At 40.6% G+C, this 21,595-nt stretch overlaps 1 protein-coding gene across 6 annotated transcripts in view; it reads left to right on the top strand.

Annotated features, from left to right (window-relative positions):
• Positions 1-5,890: 5,890 nt before the first annotated feature.
• PCDH17 (protocadherin 17) overlaps positions 5,891-21,595 on the top strand; it is a 505,466-nt gene continuing 489,761 nt past the window's right edge. For all 6 annotated transcript variants that reach the window (XM_032787736.2, XM_032787740.2, XM_032787738.2 and 3 more), the window contains exon 1: positions 5,891-9,054. In XM_032787736.2, the coding sequence (XP_032643627.1) occupies positions 6,454-9,054 (2,601 nt within the window). In that variant the 5' untranslated portion in view covers positions 5,891-6,453. The remainder of the gene's footprint in view (positions 9,055-21,595) is intronic.

The following is a 21,595-nucleotide window of genomic DNA, read 5'->3' as shown; positions in this document are numbered from 1 at the left end:
TCTTGATGTTCTTTAATTGTTTCATTTGCTACCTGGTAATCCAGCAGACCCACCAATTCTCTCACAGGCTTTCTGATTTTGATATACTTAATAATATATTTGTTTGTAAGTGTTTGGCTATTTCTGCTCAATTATCTACAGGTACTTCGTTCCTCAAATTCCCTCTTAGGCCTCCTAATTTCCACTTTACCTGCTGTAGTTTATGTTCTTTTCTGTTAGTTTCACTATGATTGGATTTCTGCTTTCTGAAGGATACCTTTTAGACTGAAATAACCTAAATCTTGAACCTTACCATTTAACCATATTGATTTTCTCCTTGCCATCCTACTTTCTTTTTTAGTTTAGGGATATGAATGTCTTCTATCACTGTTATGATATGTTTAAGAGGCCCCTACCCAGAAACTAAGGATTTTAATTTCAATACTTTTGATTTAAGGTCCTTTTGACTAGTTTTCTCTCTTTTTAAATTGAAATAAAATAAATCCTTCTTTCTCAGGATAAGGTCACCAAGACCTAGTGTTTGGGATGAATCCTTACGCCAAAGATTTTGAACTTTGTTATATTGTGTTCACTATTATTTAACAGTTCAGTTAAAGTAGCTTCTTGAAGCAACTGCTGTGTACCTTAAAACAAAGTTGAGAATAGCCCTGCTCTTGTTTGTTTTAGAACTAGCAGCTCCAAAAAGCATTCATTTAAGGTTTCAAGAAATTGATTTTCTAAATCTTGTCTTCTTGTGCCATTTGACCAGTTCATATGCAGGCAATTGAAATAATTCATTATTGCTATTTTATTGGACTCAGTTCTCTTGTTGACCGTCCTCAACACTCAATATATTTTTTTGGATCAGGAGGCTGGTTAGTATAATCCTCCTAGTATATTTGTATTCTTATGTCTTGAGAGTTATATGCATATAGTTTATCTTTGTATGGTCCTCTCTATTCAGAAATTTTATCTCACAAAATGTTTCTAATAGGTTTTTTCCCCCCACTAAACACGTGGCATAGGCAGAATACATGATGTGTGGTGCACTACAAAGGTGTTATTGGCACGCATTTGCAATGACCTTTACACTCTCTTGTGGCTTTTCCACACGAGTAATGTACCAATTACAAATTAATGCAGATAAAACCTTTATAACACTCTACATCATCATTTAATATATGCTACATATTTGACAGAAATAAATATTTTAGAAATATCTGAGAGTTGTTAAACAAACAAAAATTGTACTATTTGCACATGTGGATCGAAATCAATAAATGGCTTTTCATGGCTATAAATTGCCTGGCAAAACAAACACCAGAAAGGGAGACATATGTTTTAGAGGTGTTGAGCACCTAAGTGTATGAAATCAATAGGAACCACATACAGTCAATGTTTCTGAAAACAAGGGGTGAAATACTACACCCCACCTTGAAGTGGAATGGATTTCACCTCACACCACTTATGTCAGTTTTCAGCTATGGCTTTAGGGGCCTAACTTTAGGCACTCGCATTTTGATGTTTATTTCCAAATATTCTACATGTGTACTTAGTGTAAATGGTATGTAGCTCTTTGGTGCTTTCAGGCAAATCTTCCCAGCAAATTTTGCAGACAAAACTTCCACTGATTTGAATAGAAGATTTGGCTGAGTATGTGCTATATAGTTTGCCCCTTGTTTCAAGGCCCTGGAGGCTTATCCTATGAGATGCTGAGTGCTCTCACCTTCATTGACTTCAGGGTGTGTTGAGAACTGTTCAGCATATAAAATTGAATACTTAATTATATCAAATGGAAAGAGGCAATTGCTGAACTGGGGGAAAAAAGAGAGAACAAATCCCCAAATGCATCTTATTTCAACTGAACATAAAAATTAGAAAGAAATCCTTTGCTGCATATTACTCATCATGTCCCATACTAAAAGTGAAGTGACTATTTTGGCAAGTTGGAACCCTACTGGTCTCTAACAGAAAGGCAAACTAGAGAAAACATATATACACAAACGGGTACCCCCCACTCATCCACAAGATGCCCCAAATGCAGTAGTAACGGCTCAGTACACTAGAGGGAGCTAGTACATAAATGCAATGAGACATTTTTTCATGTTCACACAGCATTTATGTCACGTATTTAGATATCCTGCGGTATTTAATTTGGCAACAGTTGCTTAACTATATAATAATAACAGCATAAGACCGAAGGATGGGTAATACAAACTGCTGAGAGAACGGAGTATCTTTGTATCAATGTTCCACATTATAAAATGTGGTGTTGGTTCTCGTCTTATTTTGGTAAATAAAAACAGACGAGTTGTTGCAGACAGCCACACACACTGAGCTTTCATCAGCCAGTCAGAATCCTCCTTTCAGAAAGCCCATTTTATAAATATACCATATATAGGTCTCTCTTTGGCACACAGACTATGTGTACATTTCAGTTTAGTGATTCCACACTGTAACTAACTCAATAGATAGATTAGATAGATAGATAGATAGATAAGATTTACACAGCATTAGTTTCATAATGGTTAGAAGCAAAATCATTCTGCATGGCAAACTATCCATTTTAAAACTACAAAGAGGTTTTAGGATTGGGAAGCTCTAGCAAGAACACTGATTTGAATATATAAATGTAAAAGATGTACTCCTAGTTGAATGATATTGATGGACATAACTAAAAAAAGCCTGACTGTAATTTTCATTGACTCAGGCAAAAAAAAATCCTCTCTCACCTGATTTTTTAACAACTTGCTCTAAAATAATTTCCAGAAACATCTTGTAATTGCTCTGGATTTTATTTTCTTTACTTCCTAAATGATTTATATTACTCACTTACACATTCGTCATTCACAATTTATAAATGGCAATTTTAGTATTTATGAATTGAGATCAATACATTAGCAATCAAAACACTCATCTTTCTATTTCAGTACATCATGCTTCTCCCCTCCTCCTCCCCCAACTTTAGCCCGGGATGTCTGAACAGCAGTAGAAGTTTATAGCGCTCTCCCAGTGGCTGCTTTATAAGATATACATGTGTAGAGATAGTAGTCCTAGTTTCGGTACTAAAACAATCCAGGAAAAGAAAGAGGTGAGAAAGCACGCCAGGTGCTTCTAAATATTGGTAATATTTGGATGCAAAAGAAGCTTCTTGTGGACCAGAATCGTTTGCAAAAGTGCCGAAATTGCCTATTCAAGTTGTTTACCACCGGAGTAGCTTCCATAGATACCACATAGCATTCGGACAAAGGTTTCTTTGTGCTTGATAAGATTTATATTTTGGTCATCTTGTGAAACCTGCAAACTATGGTTAGAGTGGGGCCCAATTTCTAATGAAATGGTAAACGGACTTGAGGAGAGAGCGGAGATATTTGATTATCCCCTCTTGAGACACTTATTGATCAGCATGTGCTGGAAAAATTATAATACATGGGGTATCTGTCATGCATTACTGTATTAGTGCGTTTCAAATAATTGTTTATCGAGTGGCAACTCAAATATTTTACCGAAGGCATGGGGAACTGGGTGAAGATCGCTGCCTACCCACCGATATCACAGATGATATATAGGACCGGCAGCTGGATCACACGGAGACACATTCTCCCATTCCCACAGAGAAGCATTCTAACCGTACTCAGGGATTTACGTGGAGAACCTGTTGGGAATCTGCGATCTATGTCATGTATGCAAATTTTATCCCGTCATACGCCGCTACTACAGTTTGTTTAATGTCTGACATATGGGAAGTATTGATCCTATTTTTTCTCTATTTTCAGCGATCACCGAAGGCTCCTTATTATTTCTACAAAAAAAATGCCAGAGAGACGCTGCAGTGTGTAGAAATGAGAGACTGCAATTTACAAGCAACAAGCCCTTCTCACATTGTTAGTCTCCAATCTAACTGATCTAATCAATGACACCAAAGCACTGGGGATTCTAGCACCGCCTCCCCAAGCCTTTCCGCTGATTCTCATTGGAGGCTAGAATGGGAGGCAGGTTCCTTTCCTCAGCACGGATTGGCTGGCAGAGAATCAGTTTCACTGTTTAAGCAGCAGCGTGAGGTGAATAGAGTCAGTCTGCAAGAGGCACTGGGAGAGAGCGATGGGGCTGGGAACCCAGTAAATGCTGCAGTAAGGGAGGGGGAGCTATAAGAGACAGTGCTCCAACTGTTGAATTTTCGCAAATCTCCACTTACCTACGGACGGCTTATACTGTGGATCTGTTTCCTCTGAAATCGACATCTCTTTTGCATATGGTCTAGTTAACGTTGGCTAATGCCTGTTTGAAAGGTGCCACCCATCAAAGAGACCGAGAGAAGAATTTTTAAAAATCCCTCTACAACAGACTGCAGAATTAACTATGTACAGTGGCTCCGGACTCAAATAAAGGAGAAAAAAACAACACAGAACTGAGACTTGGAACTAGAGCTGTGAGCATTTCAATGGGAACCTGTGCTTTTCCCCCCCGTTAATGTGCAAGATCTCTGGGTGTTCACACATAACTCTGAGGAAAGGTGGCTAAAAACACTCAGCAAAGCAGGAGACAGACGCGCCTCTGTGCCCGTGAGTGGATAACAGCCTTGTTTTCCTGATCCCCAGTCTCCTGCAGAAAGAGGTATAGTAAAAGTGCAGCTGGATCCGACACCCTCCTCTTTCTTCCCCTTTCTCTTTTTTTCCTCTAAAACATGAATCTGATTTTTCTGTCTATAGCGTGAGTCAGAAAAGCGTTAGGAAGAAGCTGCAACTAATGTCTGTGAAGGGAGGAACATGAGGCGATAGTGAATGTGATTTGTTCCGCTGGATCTGACTCATCCAGCAGATTGAAACACCTGCATTTCTGGATGTGTCAATCATTTCTTTTCGGCTGTTAAAAGAACCTGAAATAAAATTTAACCCCCCTCCCCCATATATACTTATACATAATATCACTGGGGAGGTAAATCATCCCGGGTGAACGCATCTGGCATTGCAGCCGCTCTTTCCCCATACACCGAGATGCCCAGAAAGATTATTACAGCTTGAAAAGACTGCAAAATGCATCACACCAAACACTGAATTGTATTTGTTTTATTCTAAAAGAATTGTCGATCAAAATATTTGCCTCTTTTTATTCATCGCCAAGATTCCCCCTCCCCTAAATGAAGAGGACTAGGAGGCAGTGTCATTGGAAGGAGATGCTGAATAGAAAGAAAAGAGAGGCACTTGACAGCCCAGCCTTGTGAATGCAGAGACTGTTTCCCTTTTAGCGAGAGACTAAGAGAGAGTGTGTGTGGTGGGTTGCTTTTTTTTTTTCTCCCTCGCTCTCTTTTTTTAATCTGTGCGTCCAGCCATGGGTTGCCTGTTGATTTCCTCTCGACTAAAGAGAAAAGCAAACTGGAATTAAACTGCATCGAGAAAAGTGCTGCTCCACAGACACACACACACACACACACTGTGAGAGAGAGGATGTGGTGGTGGCGGCGGCTACTGGCCTGTCCTAAAGGAACCCAAGTGTGCATTTGATTGAGCACAGCCTGTGAATTTTTTTTTAACACACATCTATCGCTAGTGATGACGAGCAGCTGGTGTGTTTCTTAATCCCCCTCCCACCCCCCAAGAAAAAGGAGAGGGAGGCTGGTGGCGCGGGAGAGAGAGGAAACTACAAATCCGGACACTAGTTTTCACACTGCAATTTCCCTCCTTCTTTTTGTTGTTCGGAAAGGAAAGAGTGAGCGTGGAGGAGCCGGCGAGGGGGAAATACCGATGGTAGCGAGATGCAGTTCGCCGCCGCAAGCAATGCAAGATTAGATCTCTAAATGCAGCAAAACACTCCCTGAAAACCAACAACCCCGCGGTGCAATCAGACATTTCACTGCCTCTCACTGCACACGGAGCGGGCTTCTACACAGGCGAGAGACTCTTTTTACCCCCCTCCTACCCACCCTCCACTCCATTAGTCACATCACAAGCAATGAGTAGCAAATAAGCCTTTTCTGTTTACGGTCCTCCTTCCCAACAGCCAGCTCCCTTTTCTATATATTTTTTAAAAAATTTCTTGGACTGATCTGGAAAACCACCACCACCACCGATCATTTTTTATATTCTTTGTAAATCAGCGGATATTAAAGAAAAAAATAAACAACCATTCGGAATCCGTCTAAAGAAGAAGATATCTTTTTTATTCTCCTCCTCTTCCTCCAGCTGAAGTTGGACAGCCTAAATAACTGTGCCAGGATTGTGTGGCCGCAGAAGCGCTCGATTTGAGGCGGCTTTTCTCTCGCCCTCTCGCCCCTCCCTGCGAGCTACATGCTCCATTTGCTGCCCCGCATCCTGTGTCTCTGCAGATGTTTTAGAGCAACAGGTTCAGCAACTTAAAACACAGGGGTAGGGAGCGGGGACAGAAGAAGGGAGAGGGAAAAAGGCGGCGGAGGAGGAGGAAGAGGGGGCAGGGGCCACCCTGGTGCTGCCGCAGCTGCCACCACCCCCTGGCTCGGGGATGTACCTTTCCATTTGTTGCTTCTTCTTCTGCTGGGCTCCTGCCCTGACTCTGAAGAACCTGAATTACTCGGTGCCGGAGGAGCAGGGGGCGGGCACGGTGATCGGGAACATCGGCAGGGATGCCCGGCTGCAAGCGGGGGCGGGCGGGCCGCCGCCGCCGGCGGAGCGGGGAGGCGGCCGGGGGACCAAATCCACTTTCCGCGTGCTGGAGAACTCGGCGCCGCACCTGCTGGACGTGGACGGCGAGAGCGGGCTGCTCTACACCAAGCAGCGCATCGACCGCGAGGCGCTGTGCCGGCGCAGCGCCAAGTGCCAGCTCTCGCTCGAGGTCTTCGCCAACGACCAGGAGATCTGCATGATCAAGGTGGAGATCCAGGACCTGAACGACAACGCGCCCGCCTTCCCCTCCGACCAGGTGGACATGGACATCTCGGAGAACGCGGCGCCGGGCACCCGCTTCCCTCTCACCAGCGCCCACGACCCGGACGCCGGCGACAACGGGCTGCGCACTTACCTGCTCACCCGCGACGACTACGGCCTCTTCTCGCTCGACGTCAAGTCGCGGGGCGACGGCACCAAGTTCCCGGAGCTGGTGATCCAGAAGCCGCTGGACCGCGAGGAGCAGAGCCACCACACGCTGGTGCTGACGGCGCTGGACGGCGGCGACCCGCCCCGCTCGGGCACGGTGCAGCTCAACGTGCGCCTCATCGACTCCAACGACAACAGCCCCGTCTTCGAGGCGGCCTCGTACGTGGTGGAGCTGCCGGAGAACGCGCCGCTGGGCACCGCCGTCATCGACCTGAACGCCACCGACGCGGACGAGGGCACCAACGGCGAGGTGCTGTACTCCTTCAGCGGCTACGCGCCCGAGCGCGTCCGCGACCTCTTCAGCATCGACCCGCAGAGCGGCCTCATCCGCGTCAAGAGCAACCTGGACTACGAGGAGAGCGGCCTCATCGAGATCGACGTGCAGGCCCGCGACCTGGGGCCCAACCCCATCCCGGCCCACTGCAAGGTGACCGTGCGCCTCATCGACCGCAACGACAACGCGCCCGCCATCGGCTTCGTCTCCGTCCGCCAGGGGGCGCTCAGCGAGGCCGCCCCGCCGGGCACCGTCATCGCCCTGGTGCGGGTCACCGACCGCGACTCCGGCAAGAACGGGCAGCTGCAGTGCCGGGTGCTGGGCGGCGGCGGGGCCGGTGCGGTGCCTTTCGCCCTGGAGGAGAATTACGACAACTTCTACACGGTGGTGACCGACCGGCCGCTGGACCGCGAGGCGCAGGAGGAGTACAACGTAACCATCCTGGCCCGGGACGGGGGCAGCCCCCCGCTCAACTCCACCAAGTCCTTCTCAGTGCGGATCCTGGACGAGAACGACAACCCGCCCCGCTTCAGCAAGAGCCTCTACGTGCTGCAGGTGCCTGAGAACAACATCCCTGGCGAGTACCTAGGCTCCGTGCTGGCCCAGGACCCAGACCTGGGCCAGAATGGGACTGTGTCCTACTCCATCCTGCCGGGGCACGTGGGCGATGTCTCCATCTACACCTATGTCTCCGTCAACCCCACCAATGGCGCCATCTACGCCCTGCGGAGCTTCAACTACGAGCAAACCAAGCACTTTGAGTTCCGCGTGCTGGCCAAGGACTCGGGCTCGCCCCACCGCGAGAGCAACGCCACTGTGCGTGTCACGGTGCTCGACGTTAACGACAACGCGCCCCTCATCGTTCTGCCTGCCCTCATCAATGACACTGCAGAGCTCCAGGTGCCACGCAACGCTGGTGTGGGCTACCCCGTGGGCACCGTGCATGCCCTGGACAGTGATTTTGGGGAGAGTGGGCGCCTCACGTATGAGATCATCGAAGGCAATGAGGAGCATCTCTTTGAGATGGACCCCACCAGTGGTGAGATACGCACTTTGCACCCATACTGGGAAGAACTCAGTCCCGTGGCTGAATTGGTGGTCAAGGTCAGTGACCATGGCAAGCCCAGCCTCTCAGCCGTGGCCAGACTGATTGTCAGGGCCTTGGCGGGACCACTGCCCGAAGCCGGTGAGCCGCAGGTGAATGGTGAGCAGCATCGGCGACCACATTGGGACCTGTCGCTGCCCTTGATTGTGACCTTGAGTACTGTCTCCATCATCCTACTAGCTGCCATGATCACCATTGCCGTGAAGTGCAAGCGGGAGAATAAGGAGATCCGAACCTACAATTGCCGCATCGCAGAGTACAGCCATCCCCAGCTGGGAGGAGGGGGCAATAGCAGCGGGGGAGGAGGAGGAGGTGGCGGTGGCGGGGGCAAGGGCAAGAAGAAGAAGATCAGCAAGAATGACATAATGCTGGTGCCCAGTGAGGGCGAGGACAGCAGGGGCCCCCTCAATGTCATGAACGTAGTGAGCAGCCCATCCTTGGCCACCTCACCCATGTACTTTGACTATCAGACCCGTCTGCCCCTCAGCTCACCCAGGTCCGAGGTGATGTATCTGAAACCCGCCTCCAACAACCTGACTGTGCCCCAGGGACATGTGGGCTGCCACACCAGTTTCACAGGGCAAGGGACTAACGCCAGTGAGGCTCCCCCGAGCCGGATGTCCATTATTCAGGTAGGAGACTTTTAGAATAACCTGGACCTCACTTTAGACACTGGTTTAAACATTACATTTTGTCTGCAGTGAAACCTGTTGTAAGGCACCAACAAAAATCAGTCACCTCAGGGAAGGTGGACTTATTAAAATAAAGGTATGTAGATCATACTTGAGGGATCTGATTCTGTTCTCATGCTGGTGTCACCAGTTTTAAATCAAAAGTTATTCCACTGACGTAAATGGAGTTACACCAGTGTAAAGGTGGTGTATGTGAGAACATAGTCAAGCCTAATTGCTTGGGATACTTTGGGGTAGTCTCCTAAAACGGAAATTGCCTAAGAAAGTTGAGAGAGACCAGGTGGGTGAGGTAATATCTTATATTGGACCAGCTTCTGTGGGTGAAGAAGACAATCTTTCAAGCTACACAAAGCTCTTCTTCAAGTCTGGGAAAGGCAATCTCACCCACCTTGTCTCTCTCATAATCTGGGACCAACATGGCTACAACAACACTGCAAACAAGCAAACGGTGGTCTTTTCCACAGGTTTCACTGTACTTTTGTTTGGGGTGGAGAAGGGGTGGGGATATTTGAAGAAGTTATGTCTGCTTCTGTAACCAATAGGACATTGCAGAAACTGTACACACTAAGGACACACTTTTTTTTTCCAGAGGAAATCTATTGCAACAGTGTATATAGCCTTCCAATTCTGTATGTATATAATATGAGCTATTTCCAAGATGTATGCTTTTAATTTTTTTAATTTCCTTTTTATAACATAGATACATATATTTTTTATCTTTGACACAGAACAGTATAATTTGGGGCCCCATTACTTCCTTGTCTTCCCTGAAAACAATAAAACTTTCAGTCTTGGAAAGTTTGCTTAGTTAACTAGATTAAAATGTATGTGATAGCCCCGCTCCCATGTTAACAAAACTCAAATCCTATTGTAAATCGACAGAATGACTAGTTAAATTTCCAGTAGCCTGAATCAATATTGACTATTGCTTTACAGTGAAAGACTTACATGCTATTTTTTTTTTTTTAATCAAAGCTTATTTTTGAAAAATACAGTAGAGGGGCCACATTCTCCCTTCAGTAACACCCATCACCAGTTGACTTTCATGTATTTCAGTGAAGGCAGAATTTGAGCCATTGGATTGAGTTTAATATTTAATTAAAATAACAACTTAATACATAGTGTGTAGTTTGAAGTTCAAACACAGAAGGTGTGTTCTGAAGCAGTGGGCTCATACCATAAAGCTGAGGGCAGAATCTGGCCCTAATTGCTCTAATTTAAAGTCTTCCTTAATTAATGTGGCCTAATGTTCAAATGTTACAGGTATGCTCCAAAGCAGTTATTAGAGCTTTCATTGAATGCAGGCTCTGGGTAATGACTATTAAATATATCTGAAGTGTCATATCTGTTTTGTCCTATGGTTCTACTAATATGCTGTTCTGAGTCATAGGGGAATGAGCTGAGTGTATCAAAAGTGACACAAAGTCATTTTGTGTTGCCAGCTAATGAGAAAAAGTTGCACTGTAAACACTTGACGTATCAAAAGGAAATTCGTAATGCATTTGAGGCTTCATATGATGCAGTTTTGTGAACACCAAATTTACTTAGTTTCCAGTGGGATCTAATATTCTCAAGAGAGGTGGCCAATAATTGATCTACTATAGCTGTATATTTTAATAACTGCAGAAAAAATGCCCTGTGTACAAGGTCACTGCGAACTATTCCTCAGCCCACTATTGAGTTGTGTCACAGAAACAATTTCATTTTATACTTGCTTTCAATTAGGTGGTTGAGCAATATTCAAAATCAGAAATTGGTTTTAACAAAAAGTGACACTTCAGGAAGAATATTAGGTTAGGGCAGTACTGAAAATAACTCAATTTATAATTCATGCTTTAAAAGACAAATAACTTTCAGTAACTCTTGTTTAAGTCATGTAATTTTTTTTACTACAAAATGAAGTTGTCAGAATACAAAAATACTTTTTTTCCCAAGTGACAAGTGTAATAGTTACTAAAACATAGAAAATTATATTCTCTTGCAACCATGTAATGTATATATAAAGCAATTAATACATGTATTGATACTACTAAATAGTAAAGATTCAACTGTAGTGTAAAATCTCAGTCGTAAATATTATTCCTTTTTTACAGTGTTCACTGTATCATATCAGTTATGATTTTTTTGAAATTTATATAAAACTGAAGAGGAATTTCCTCCCTTAAAAAAAGGTGTCCTGTGGTTTCTGTGAAAGTTTTGCTGTGATGACTGTGAAAAAATTTAACCGTAATTCCTGATAGCATGAACATGTATACCTAATATTTAACTTTCTGTTTTCCTGAATATCTGCACACAGTGTTTTGGAGCAAGGTGGTGCAATTAGTAGGTTAAGAAACACTCATCTTTCATTTATGGGAAGCTGGATCAAATTTAGTTTAGGTGACAAGTGGACCTGAATTTAATTGTCACAACATAATCATAAAACAAATACGCAGATTGACATAGTTGTTGGGCCCTGTTCAGGAGAGGTCCAAGTTTATAGTATCAGGAGTTTGTATTAGGAGAACTAGGTGGAAAAATTGCATATCTTCACCACAGGTTACATGAAATGAAATTTTATATTTTCTTGCCTTCTTTCTCTCCCCATCCCCAAATTAGATATTATGTATAAACTCTGCACTTAAAATCAGAAAGCACATGCTACTTTGAGTCTGATTCTGCACTTCATTGAAGCTCTCATTGGAGTCAGTGGGAGTTTTTCATGACCAAAGAGTGCAGGGTCAGGCTCTCTCTTTCTTTCTCTTCCTGTTTCTTAGCAAGGATTTAATGGTAGAGTTCTCTAGCGAGGTTCTACTAAGATTTTTTATATTTACAGACTATATACCACATTGCATTACAGCACATTAACTAGTACACTACCAAAAATTTATAAATAATTAAATCAAGACTACAGTTGTCTAATCAATAAGGGCCAGATTTTCCCATTCTTACCTTTTTACTCTGGAGTTACTCCCAGACTAAAGTCAATAGGTCAGATTGTAATATCCTTATCCATGTGCATAGTATCATATCTCACCTATAGTCCCATCAAAGTTAATGGATATGTGGAAAAAGGTGCTACTTAGAGTCTGGCCCAATGAGAATATTTGCCAAGTAAAGTACTGCTCAGTATGAATGAGGTGGCATAATTTTCTTCCGAATTAAGTACATTTTGCAGTGCATTAGCTTTATGTTTTAACTGTTCATTTATTCACTAATTTGTGAGTAAATTTCAGTATTTGCAGGTTTATAAGTAACTAATGTGAATTAGTGGGGTTTTATACCATAATTATGAAAATCTTCAAATTTCCTGTATTATGTATGTGTAAAATGTTGGATGGATATTCAGCAGCACTGAGAACTCAGCACTCATTGATTTCTATGAGAGTTGCAGGTGTTCAGCAACTCTGAAAATCAGGCCATGTTTATTAATCAGTTGATAGGATGACATATAAAGACTATTACTTTACTAGTCATACATAGTTAGGACACCTACTGTGGACAAACACACCTTACTGTTATTTAACAATTCAACCAGCACATTGTATATATCCTTTAATTAAGAATAGTGGTTTTAAAGAATAATTTAGCATAAATATGCTTAGACATAAATGTACTATTATGTGTTATATACACAAACAAAATTTATTTACAAACCAAAATTTTAAATGGCTCACATAGAGGACAAAAGGTATTAATTTCATGGCCAGATTAAATCGAACTTCCATCCAAGCCCTTAATCTTGTAACAAACAAGACTTTGCTCTGTATTCTACAAGTACATGCATTCATATTCAGCCCTATCAAAAACTTCTATAGTTAAGCGTGTAAGCAATTCATGCTAACAGGAAACAAGCGAATAGTTCTGCTGGCAAACAAGCCACAATTTCTTTTTCTTCATGTTTCCAGTAGATGAAAGAGTGGACGGATAAAGGGAAACCAGCAGAAATAGATTCTTTAAAGTGACATGACAGTAGTGTAGAAAACTATCTACATATGCAAGGAGTGTTGATGATCATAGAGAATATTTATTATTATACTTGTGATGCAGTGTGGAGAGATTTGTAAATATATCAAGTGAGACAGAATGGGGAAACTGTGGTCACAGATTTTATTGAATAGAAAAGAAAAAGAAGAAGAAGAAGAAGAAAAGAAAGAGACCATTTTACAAGGAACTATCAAGCTGGGAGTCACCACAGTTGCTGCAGTAAGCAGTCCTGTAACATTTTAAGATAAAGTGCAGATCATTCTTAATACTTCCAGGCACCTGATGTTTACGGTGTGTCAACAGATTACTGTTAAGTCCCAATGCAGCCTCATCACCAGGTGTCTAGTAGTATCTGAGAAGATATAGACTTCAATGGGGAAAAACCCCCGTAAGCTGTATTCATGCTGTTATGTGTCCAAATATATTATTGTTTTCTTTAAGAAACTTCAGAGTGCAGTGTTGCAGAATGAAACGTGCTGACACTGCAATATCAGGAGAACTGAAATAATTAAAAAACAAATTGCATTCATTCCCAGAATTCAGAACTCCAATCTCAGAAGACTTACATTATGTTTGTTTTTTATATCGTTTGCAAAGGGGGAATATTCTTCTTCTGATGCAGAAGCTAATTTTTCTAATAGAGCTAGTGGAAGTTTAGGACATGTATTGAGAGGAGAATATAGGAGAAGTCAGTGGAAATTCTGCACAATTGCAGGCTTGCAGTTTGGACATTACATTTCCCAGACATTTGGATTTACCAGCAGTATTTTCTAAGCTCAAATAAAAAACTACCAGACTAACATCTGATCTCATGTCAGAGCTATCTGGCTGAGAGGTATTATGATAGTTTTTATAATGTGTATGTTTAGATTAGATGTAATGCAAAATAGCCCTGTTAAATGTTTGAGATTTAGAAATAATTACACTATGCACATTTCTATTGCTTCTAGGCCAGGGGTCGGCAACCTCTGACACGCGACTCACCAAGGTAAGCACCCTGGCAGGCTGGGCCAGTTTGTTTACCTGCCGCGTCCGCAGGTTTGGTCGATCGCGGCTCCCACTGGCCGCGGTTCACCGCTCCAGGCCAATGGGGGTTGCGGGAAGCGGTGCGGGATGAGGGATGTGCTGGCGGCAGCTTTCCACCAGCCCCATTGGCTTGGAGTGGCGAATCGCGGCCACTGGGAGCTGCAGTCGGCTGAAACTGTGGAAGCGATAGGTAAACAAACTGGCCCGGCCTGCCAGGGTGCTTACCCTGGTGAGCCATGTGCCAGAGGTTCCCGACCCCTGTTCTAGGCCTATTTTTCATGGTGTGTTAAAGTCAATGCAAGTATTGCCAGCATAAGACCTGCAGGATTGAACATTTTCTTTATATTTGCACAACAATAAATATTGCCCAATTGCTACTCTGTTTGAATATAACACTGTTACATTAAAGCACATGTACTTTATGTCCTAATCTTGCAACCATATCCCACGGTAGTATCCACTGGGATTACTAATGTGGGTAATGGCTGCAGGATCAGGTTCCCCCTCTTTTGTACCATGTCTACTATAGACCCTTTGGGCCTGATTCTGATCTTTCTCCTGCATACATTTTACAAAAGTGTTACTCCATTGATGTCACTGTAGTTAAACCTGATCTATGCAGGTGTAAGTGAGATTAATCTAAGGCCCTATATTTGAAAATTGTTTGTGGGGTTAAACATTACAGAGTTAAACAATACAAAATAGCAAAGGGAGAGACAAATTAAGAGTAAGGAGGAGAAAACGCAGATATCGGGAGTAGAGAAAAAGAACAATGCCTCCAAAATAAAAATCTTCACTAACCACGTGGTTAAGAAGATCAAGGGCTCTGTATGACGTATTTTCTGTTAAAAGAGACATATAAAGGCTGAAAAAAATTAGTGCAGTTAAAATAAGTGAGTAATTGACAGATCCTGCAATCCTTATTTGGGTAAAACGCCCATTGACTGTTATGTGCTGCACAGATGTTGAAGCTTTACTCATGTTGGTGACCACTTACATGGGTAGTCTCTTTATTTCAATGGAAGTACTCAGGTGTATAAGTGATTACTAGTATGAATAAGGTTTGTACAACTGAGCCCTTGAGGAGTTAACTTTTGGTTTAGCAAAACTTTGGCCCAGATTCTGCCACCCTTACATTAAGTACTGTCTTACTCTACAAATAATCCTATTGAATTCAGTCAGACTTCACAACAAGGGAACTATTTCTCATTTTAGTCAATAATATAACTCCCATTGACTTCAGTGATGCAAGATCAAGCCTCCTACTAAGGTTTCTGTGGAATGTGAGTAAGGGTGACAGAATCTGGTCTTTATATTTAGAACTCAGCCATAAAAATCGTCTGTCATAGCAGATGTGGAAAGTTACTCTCATATATATATATATATAATGGAAACAGGCTGTGCATGGTGGTGCAGAATCTTTTTCTAATGAAGAATTGGGAAGATTCAATCTTTTTTTATATATATATAATTTAAATGTCCAAATTTATGTTTAGAGTTTGAAATAATATAATAACATAATAATAATAATAATAATTTTTTAATAATTATAGTTATATAAAGGTCAGAGATATCTAGGACTCCTTTGAACTATTCATAAAGAACATTTTTTGCTTTTATATTATCAAAACAAATCTTTGTATTTGTTTAAAACCATGTATACAATGTACTATTATTTATAAAACATGGCAAATATAGCTCTGTGGAAAACTGTCACTATGTAAATTCAAAGTATTTGCAGCTCTTACCTACAAATAATCAAGTATAGACCAAATATTGCAGTTGCTACTCACGCAAAAAGTTAATGAAAATGAATGGAATTTTACCTGATTAAGGATTGCAAAAGTGGACCCTAAATCAGTTCTTGAGTGTTTATTTTAATATGAAGATGCTCCAGTTTCTCTTTACAGCCACTTTCTCTCTCTCCAGGCAGTATTACACAAATCCATGTCAGTGTATTTCACTTGTCAGAAGTCTTTAAAATAAACAAAAGAATACCTGTAGCAGTGTTGCTATTTGGAGGTAACAAACTCTTCAGGTTTGAGGAGTGTCTATCTATATTAGATGAAAGGAAAAAAAAGATTATGCAACAGTTAAGAATTTCACTGAAAGGATCTTTAAACAATGATTTGTTGACCAGAGCAGAAACACAGCTCCTTTTTTATCTCTGCTAGTAGAGAAGCAGTATTTTGGTGTCAGGAGGTCAGAAGAAAATATTTTGGATATATATTTTTTTTTCCAGAAAGTAGCTTGAGGACTTTTATTTTCAGTCATATCAGTGCTTACATTGTACAAACAGAAGTGTAAAATTCATGATGAGGGTACCAAAAGGTAGGGAATGAGTTAAATCTGCCTCTAATGGGAATGCAGATTCTTACGTGGAGATGAAAATGCTCCAGGGAGAGCCTGGCAACAACTTTTTTTGGGGAAAATATATTTTTTTGAGAGTCAGGAACATTTTGTTTTTTTATTGGGGAAGAGGGAGAAGCTAGTAGGTCTGGCTTTCTGATGGTTCTGAAATGATGGAACTCAGTATTGCACACATTCTGACAGTATTAAGCATTTTGTATACAATTTCCACTGTTAAGTACTACACTGAAGAGTAAGCAAATTTGTACATATACACCTATTAATTAGATATTAGTTATTGCTTTATATAACCTTCCCAAACACTAATATATTTTATAGATAAATCCCAGAGGCTGCAGCATACAGTTCATGCTTTATTAAGGTCACAATAGAAGCATCTAATTCTATTACTGAATTGCTTCAACCAGTTAGTTGTGATATGCAGAAGGACAGTATAAAGATCAGTTCATGTCTCAGTTACTTTCAGGATGTCTTCTTTTACAGCTCTAAAGTTAATCAGTCCTATGCTGATGGACTGTCAGCTTATTGCAGTAAAGGAGATATCCTTTGATTACTTAAAATAAATTAGCTTTAATAAAAAAGGCTTTAATGACATCAGTGTGCTGTGTGACTGAGTGCTACAGTCTCCAATGAATGGGACAGCAGATTTCTAAGTGTAAAAAGAGAGAATTGTTAGAAAATATAAATGCAGAATTTCAGCTGTATGGATGGCACAACTTATCGATTCATTGTAAGTTCTTTCAGTGATAGACGTGAAATTAGTTTCAGACAGTGTTTTAGACAATGTATTGATATATGTATGACACGCTTACATTTGCTTGTTCTAATCCTAGTGACACTATGATTACTGGTATTTGGAATCCTTGTCCTGGAACACTTCCAGACAGTTTTATTGTATTGAAATGACTCTTACAGTTCATTGAGCATCTAGCATAACACTGCTGAATATGACTGGCGCGTTTGCATATATTTATTCAAAAAAAATCAGGCAGTTAAACTGCATAATTATGGGAAAACGAATCATAACAATAAAAGACCATTTAAGTTAACAAGCTTTGTGATCAAAGGATAAATACAGGTTGGATAAATGAGACTCTAGATGTAACTAATTTACATAAATAGTCTTTGGTCTGATTAGAGGAAAGGAATACATTAAAATAATTTAAAGGTATTAAAAAGTATTTTGCTTCAGTAGCTTTATAACATCTAGTTTTATTTTATCTTATTTTTGTTATGTTTCTATTCAATAAAAATAGCTATGTTCAGTGATAAACTACTTTAATGTGTTTTTTTATTTCTTGATAACCAATGCTTACAATGCAAAGAAAATATAAAATAGCACAAATAAACAAAAGTAACAAATCTTAAGTTTCCATTTTAATTTGAACACATTGTGTGTCAAAAACCTGAAGCATTTTTAAAAACTTGCAATGTTTTTGATTGATTTTTAATTAAAGAAAAACATTAAAGGGAACATTTAAAGGAGTATTTCTTGTTTACTGTCTTTATCAGCGAAGAGCAGCCTTTGTAGTGTTTGAAAGCTGGTGCATTAAAAATCAATTTCAAGTCTTCAAAGCCATAAACTTTTCCTTGCTTTGTAGATATATACTGTTTTTAAAACCATTCAGAGTACACTTGACAATTGAATTAAAAACAAAAGATAAATAATGGCTTCATCAAAATTTTGAAGGATTTTAATGTATTTTTAATAATAGCTAAGGATCTTTATATATAACTGACATGAATTACAATTTGTAGTTTTTAAATGAATAATTTGTTCCTAAAGACAATAATACTTAGTCTTTTATTTATACATTTAGTTTTCAAATTTCATTCGTAGTGTTTTTTGTATTTTAATGAACATCATGACTCAAACACGGAGTATGTCAGTCAATATCTTTACTTACTGTATTTCTGCCTGGATCATTACTGATTGCTAAGCAACCACTTATGGATAGAATTGTTGTGGCTACAATTCAATAAAAACTGAGCAAGAGTACACAAAATTGCATCAGGAACTGTCATAACTGCCAGAATTTAATTGTATAAAACTGCAAAGGTCATTTAATTTGGAAGAGAGTTGCCATAAAACTCTAAAACACAAAGATTGTTAAATTAAATGGTCTTTTATAGCTTTCTTACTGCACCCCAAATACAGCACTTGGATCCTACTTGCACAACGTTATGAGAGTTTTTTCATTAATTTAGTGGATCCGGATCATGCCCTTAATCTGTTTATGATTAACTCTAAGACCTGTGAAACCTAACCTCCTTAGCTATAACAACTCCTTAGACAGAACAACTTCACTGGCATTACAGGTCAAAAGGCCTGATTCTGCAAATACTTATTCAACAAAGTGTTTTAACTTATGAGAATAGATCAGTGATGGGTTCTGATCACTGTGGCCCATCAGGGTAATTTGTTGTTGTGCCGCCAGGCAGTTTGTTTACATTTGCACAGCTGCCCCCAACTCCCAGTGGCCGTGGTTCGCCTTTCCCAGCCAATGGGAGCTGCGGGAAGCAGCGGCCAACACGTCCCTGTGGCCTGCACCACTTCCCGCAGCTCCCATTAGCTGGGAATGGCGAACCACAGCCACTTGGAGCTGCGGGAGGCCGTGCAAATATAAACAAACTGTCTGGCAGCCCACCAGCGGATTACCCTGATGGGCTGTGTGCGGCCTGTGGGCTGCAGGTTTTCCATCACTGGAATAGATCCATTGAATTAAATGGGATCACTTGTGAGTGAAATTGCTCATGTGTAAATATTTGTAGAATTGGGCCCAGAATTTATTATCAGCATCCCTCCCTGTGGCATCTCCCAAAATTGAATCCAAGTTGCAAAAGCTGTTCATTTCACTTCCCCTCAAACTGCATTCTGTAATACTCTATTGAGATGATCCTGATGACTGAATATTTGATAGTTTTTGCTGTTTTGCATACACTTGTGTAATTTGATATGCAGATTTGAAGATCATAAAAACAATCTTGCTTTGATGATCATGAGCAAGATTATCCAACCACAGCTGTAAAGTACCCAGTATGTTCTTTACTGATCTCATCATCATTTCACTGGATCAGATGACAATAAGAATATGGTGGATTTTAGAGTGCTTGAGAAATAGTGGATTTAAAAGCTTTAAAAATGGCAATCAAGAAAACCCAAGAAACTGTTTCAATATCTAACCCACACTTCAAACAAAATAAGTGTGTGTGTGTAGTGGAGAAGAGGATGCAACATGTTTCAAACAGAAATATCTACAGGTTGAATGGAAAAGAATGTGAGTTAACAATGCACCTTTAATAGCGTGTTTGTATGTGTTACATGACCTGTAAAGAACTGTTAAGCAGTCCTGGAGAAGATGTTGTCAGTCTGTACCCTCTTGCAACAAATGAGAAAGCATCAGGTTTAGATGCAGATTCTGTTGTCATGTTTTCCTAGGGCAAAAGTGTAATGAAGGAATGGCCTCCCTTTTTACTGCATAGTTGCAGTTAAACATCCTGCTTAAAACAGTGTATTCAACTATCAACCTTCAATACCAAGAATAATGATGAAGAGGCGGTGTAAATCATGTGGAATGTGAAATAATCAGCACTCAATTAGTTTTATTAACAGCATTAGGTATTAAAAACACATGGTAATTTGCATCCCCGTAGCTTCAAGGTAAGGAACAAATCAGTCAACTATGTAGGCAGTGGGTAGAAAAGGGGGAAAACAAAATATTTTATGATGTTTCTTTTGAAGTATAGTCCTTTCTTTATGTAAGTCCATAAATGTATTCTATCTGTTTAAGCCACCTGTAACTTCTTTTCAGGCCTGACAGAATAGAATATTGAATAGTGATAAAATTAACTTGATGGATTTGTTTTGTTATTTATTCATTGACCACCATTATATATGAAATCTCTTCAAGAGTATACATCTCATTAACACAATAATGTGATTGTCATGAAATAAAGATTTCTTCAGAAGTAAAGTAAGCATTTTTAAATGCCTGTGTGTTTCTGCTTCCAGAATCTTGGATAGAACTTTTAAGCTCAGCTCATTTCAAAATTATACACCATCCTCTTCCCCACATTCCCTGCGCTTTGATTTTTGGCAGAACAATCCTGATAATTAGTGTCTAGCTTTCCAGATCTTGACCTGCTCTGTGAGGCTACTGTTTATCCTTGAATGAAGTTAAAACAAGAGAAAACTGCTACGGTTAAACAAATGCAAGCTGCAGGAATTTTGGCTGGTGTTGGCAAAGATCTATTATGGATTGCTTGCAGTTGTATTAGTCTTGCTGATACCAATAAATGAAGAAATGGGTATCCATGCTGAGTAGCAAGAGGAGGAGAGAATACATTTTAAGGAGACTTTTTGTTCTGATTTAAATTTTGAGCAATAGGTTTTCTACAGTATTTTATAATCAAGACAATTACATAGTAATTTGGGTTAGAATACATGCCCAGTTCCCATCTCAAAACCCAATTTGTTACCACCTGTGGCTATTTCTATTAAAAAAAAGAAACATAATTACTATGAGTCTCAGCAGTCTAAGAGTAAATTTTTGCAATTACAATACCTCCCTTGGGCAGATATGTGAAAATGGCAGATTAATTTCTGCCAAGGTCTGTCTGTTCCTTGTGAATTTTTAGGGTTGCTAGTGGTTTGGTTTAATCTACTTACACTGGTACTGTTTGTAATGTTGTGTCTAAAGTTAAGTCAGCACTTCCGTTGTAAGTCTCTAGAAATAAGGCTCTATAGCACTGCCATAAAAATTCTCTCCAAATTGAAACTTGACACACAAGGTCTCAGGCAAGGAGTGAGAACTCAATTCTGCTTGCATGGGAAACTGATAGGAGTTTTGCCAGTAGAGTTTACTTCAGTAGAAAGAGGATTGGGATATATGTTATTATTTTATCCCTGACCAGATTTAAAAAAAAAAAAAAAAAGTTTAGTACAATAGCTGGATCGTTCTTCGGGTTATATAGTGACACTGATGGAATAGTTTGTGAACTGAGGGGCCATGTATTGCCTTTAGGATCTTCTGTTTTGTCCACAATGGCACATAGACTACCATGTTTCTTTCGAGTGGAATGTCCGTGGGCCATCAGGATCAGATCCTGAAACATCCAC

This window comes from Chelonoidis abingdonii, chromosome 1 (assembly GCF_003597395.2).
Source record: "Chelonoidis abingdonii isolate Lonesome George chromosome 1, CheloAbing_2.0, whole genome shotgun sequence".
NCBI classification, from domain to species: domain Eukaryota; kingdom Metazoa; phylum Chordata; order Testudines; family Testudinidae; genus Chelonoidis; species Chelonoidis abingdonii.
Note: the sequence above shows the minus strand (reverse complement) of the source record. Positions and strands in the feature narration are given on the sequence as shown.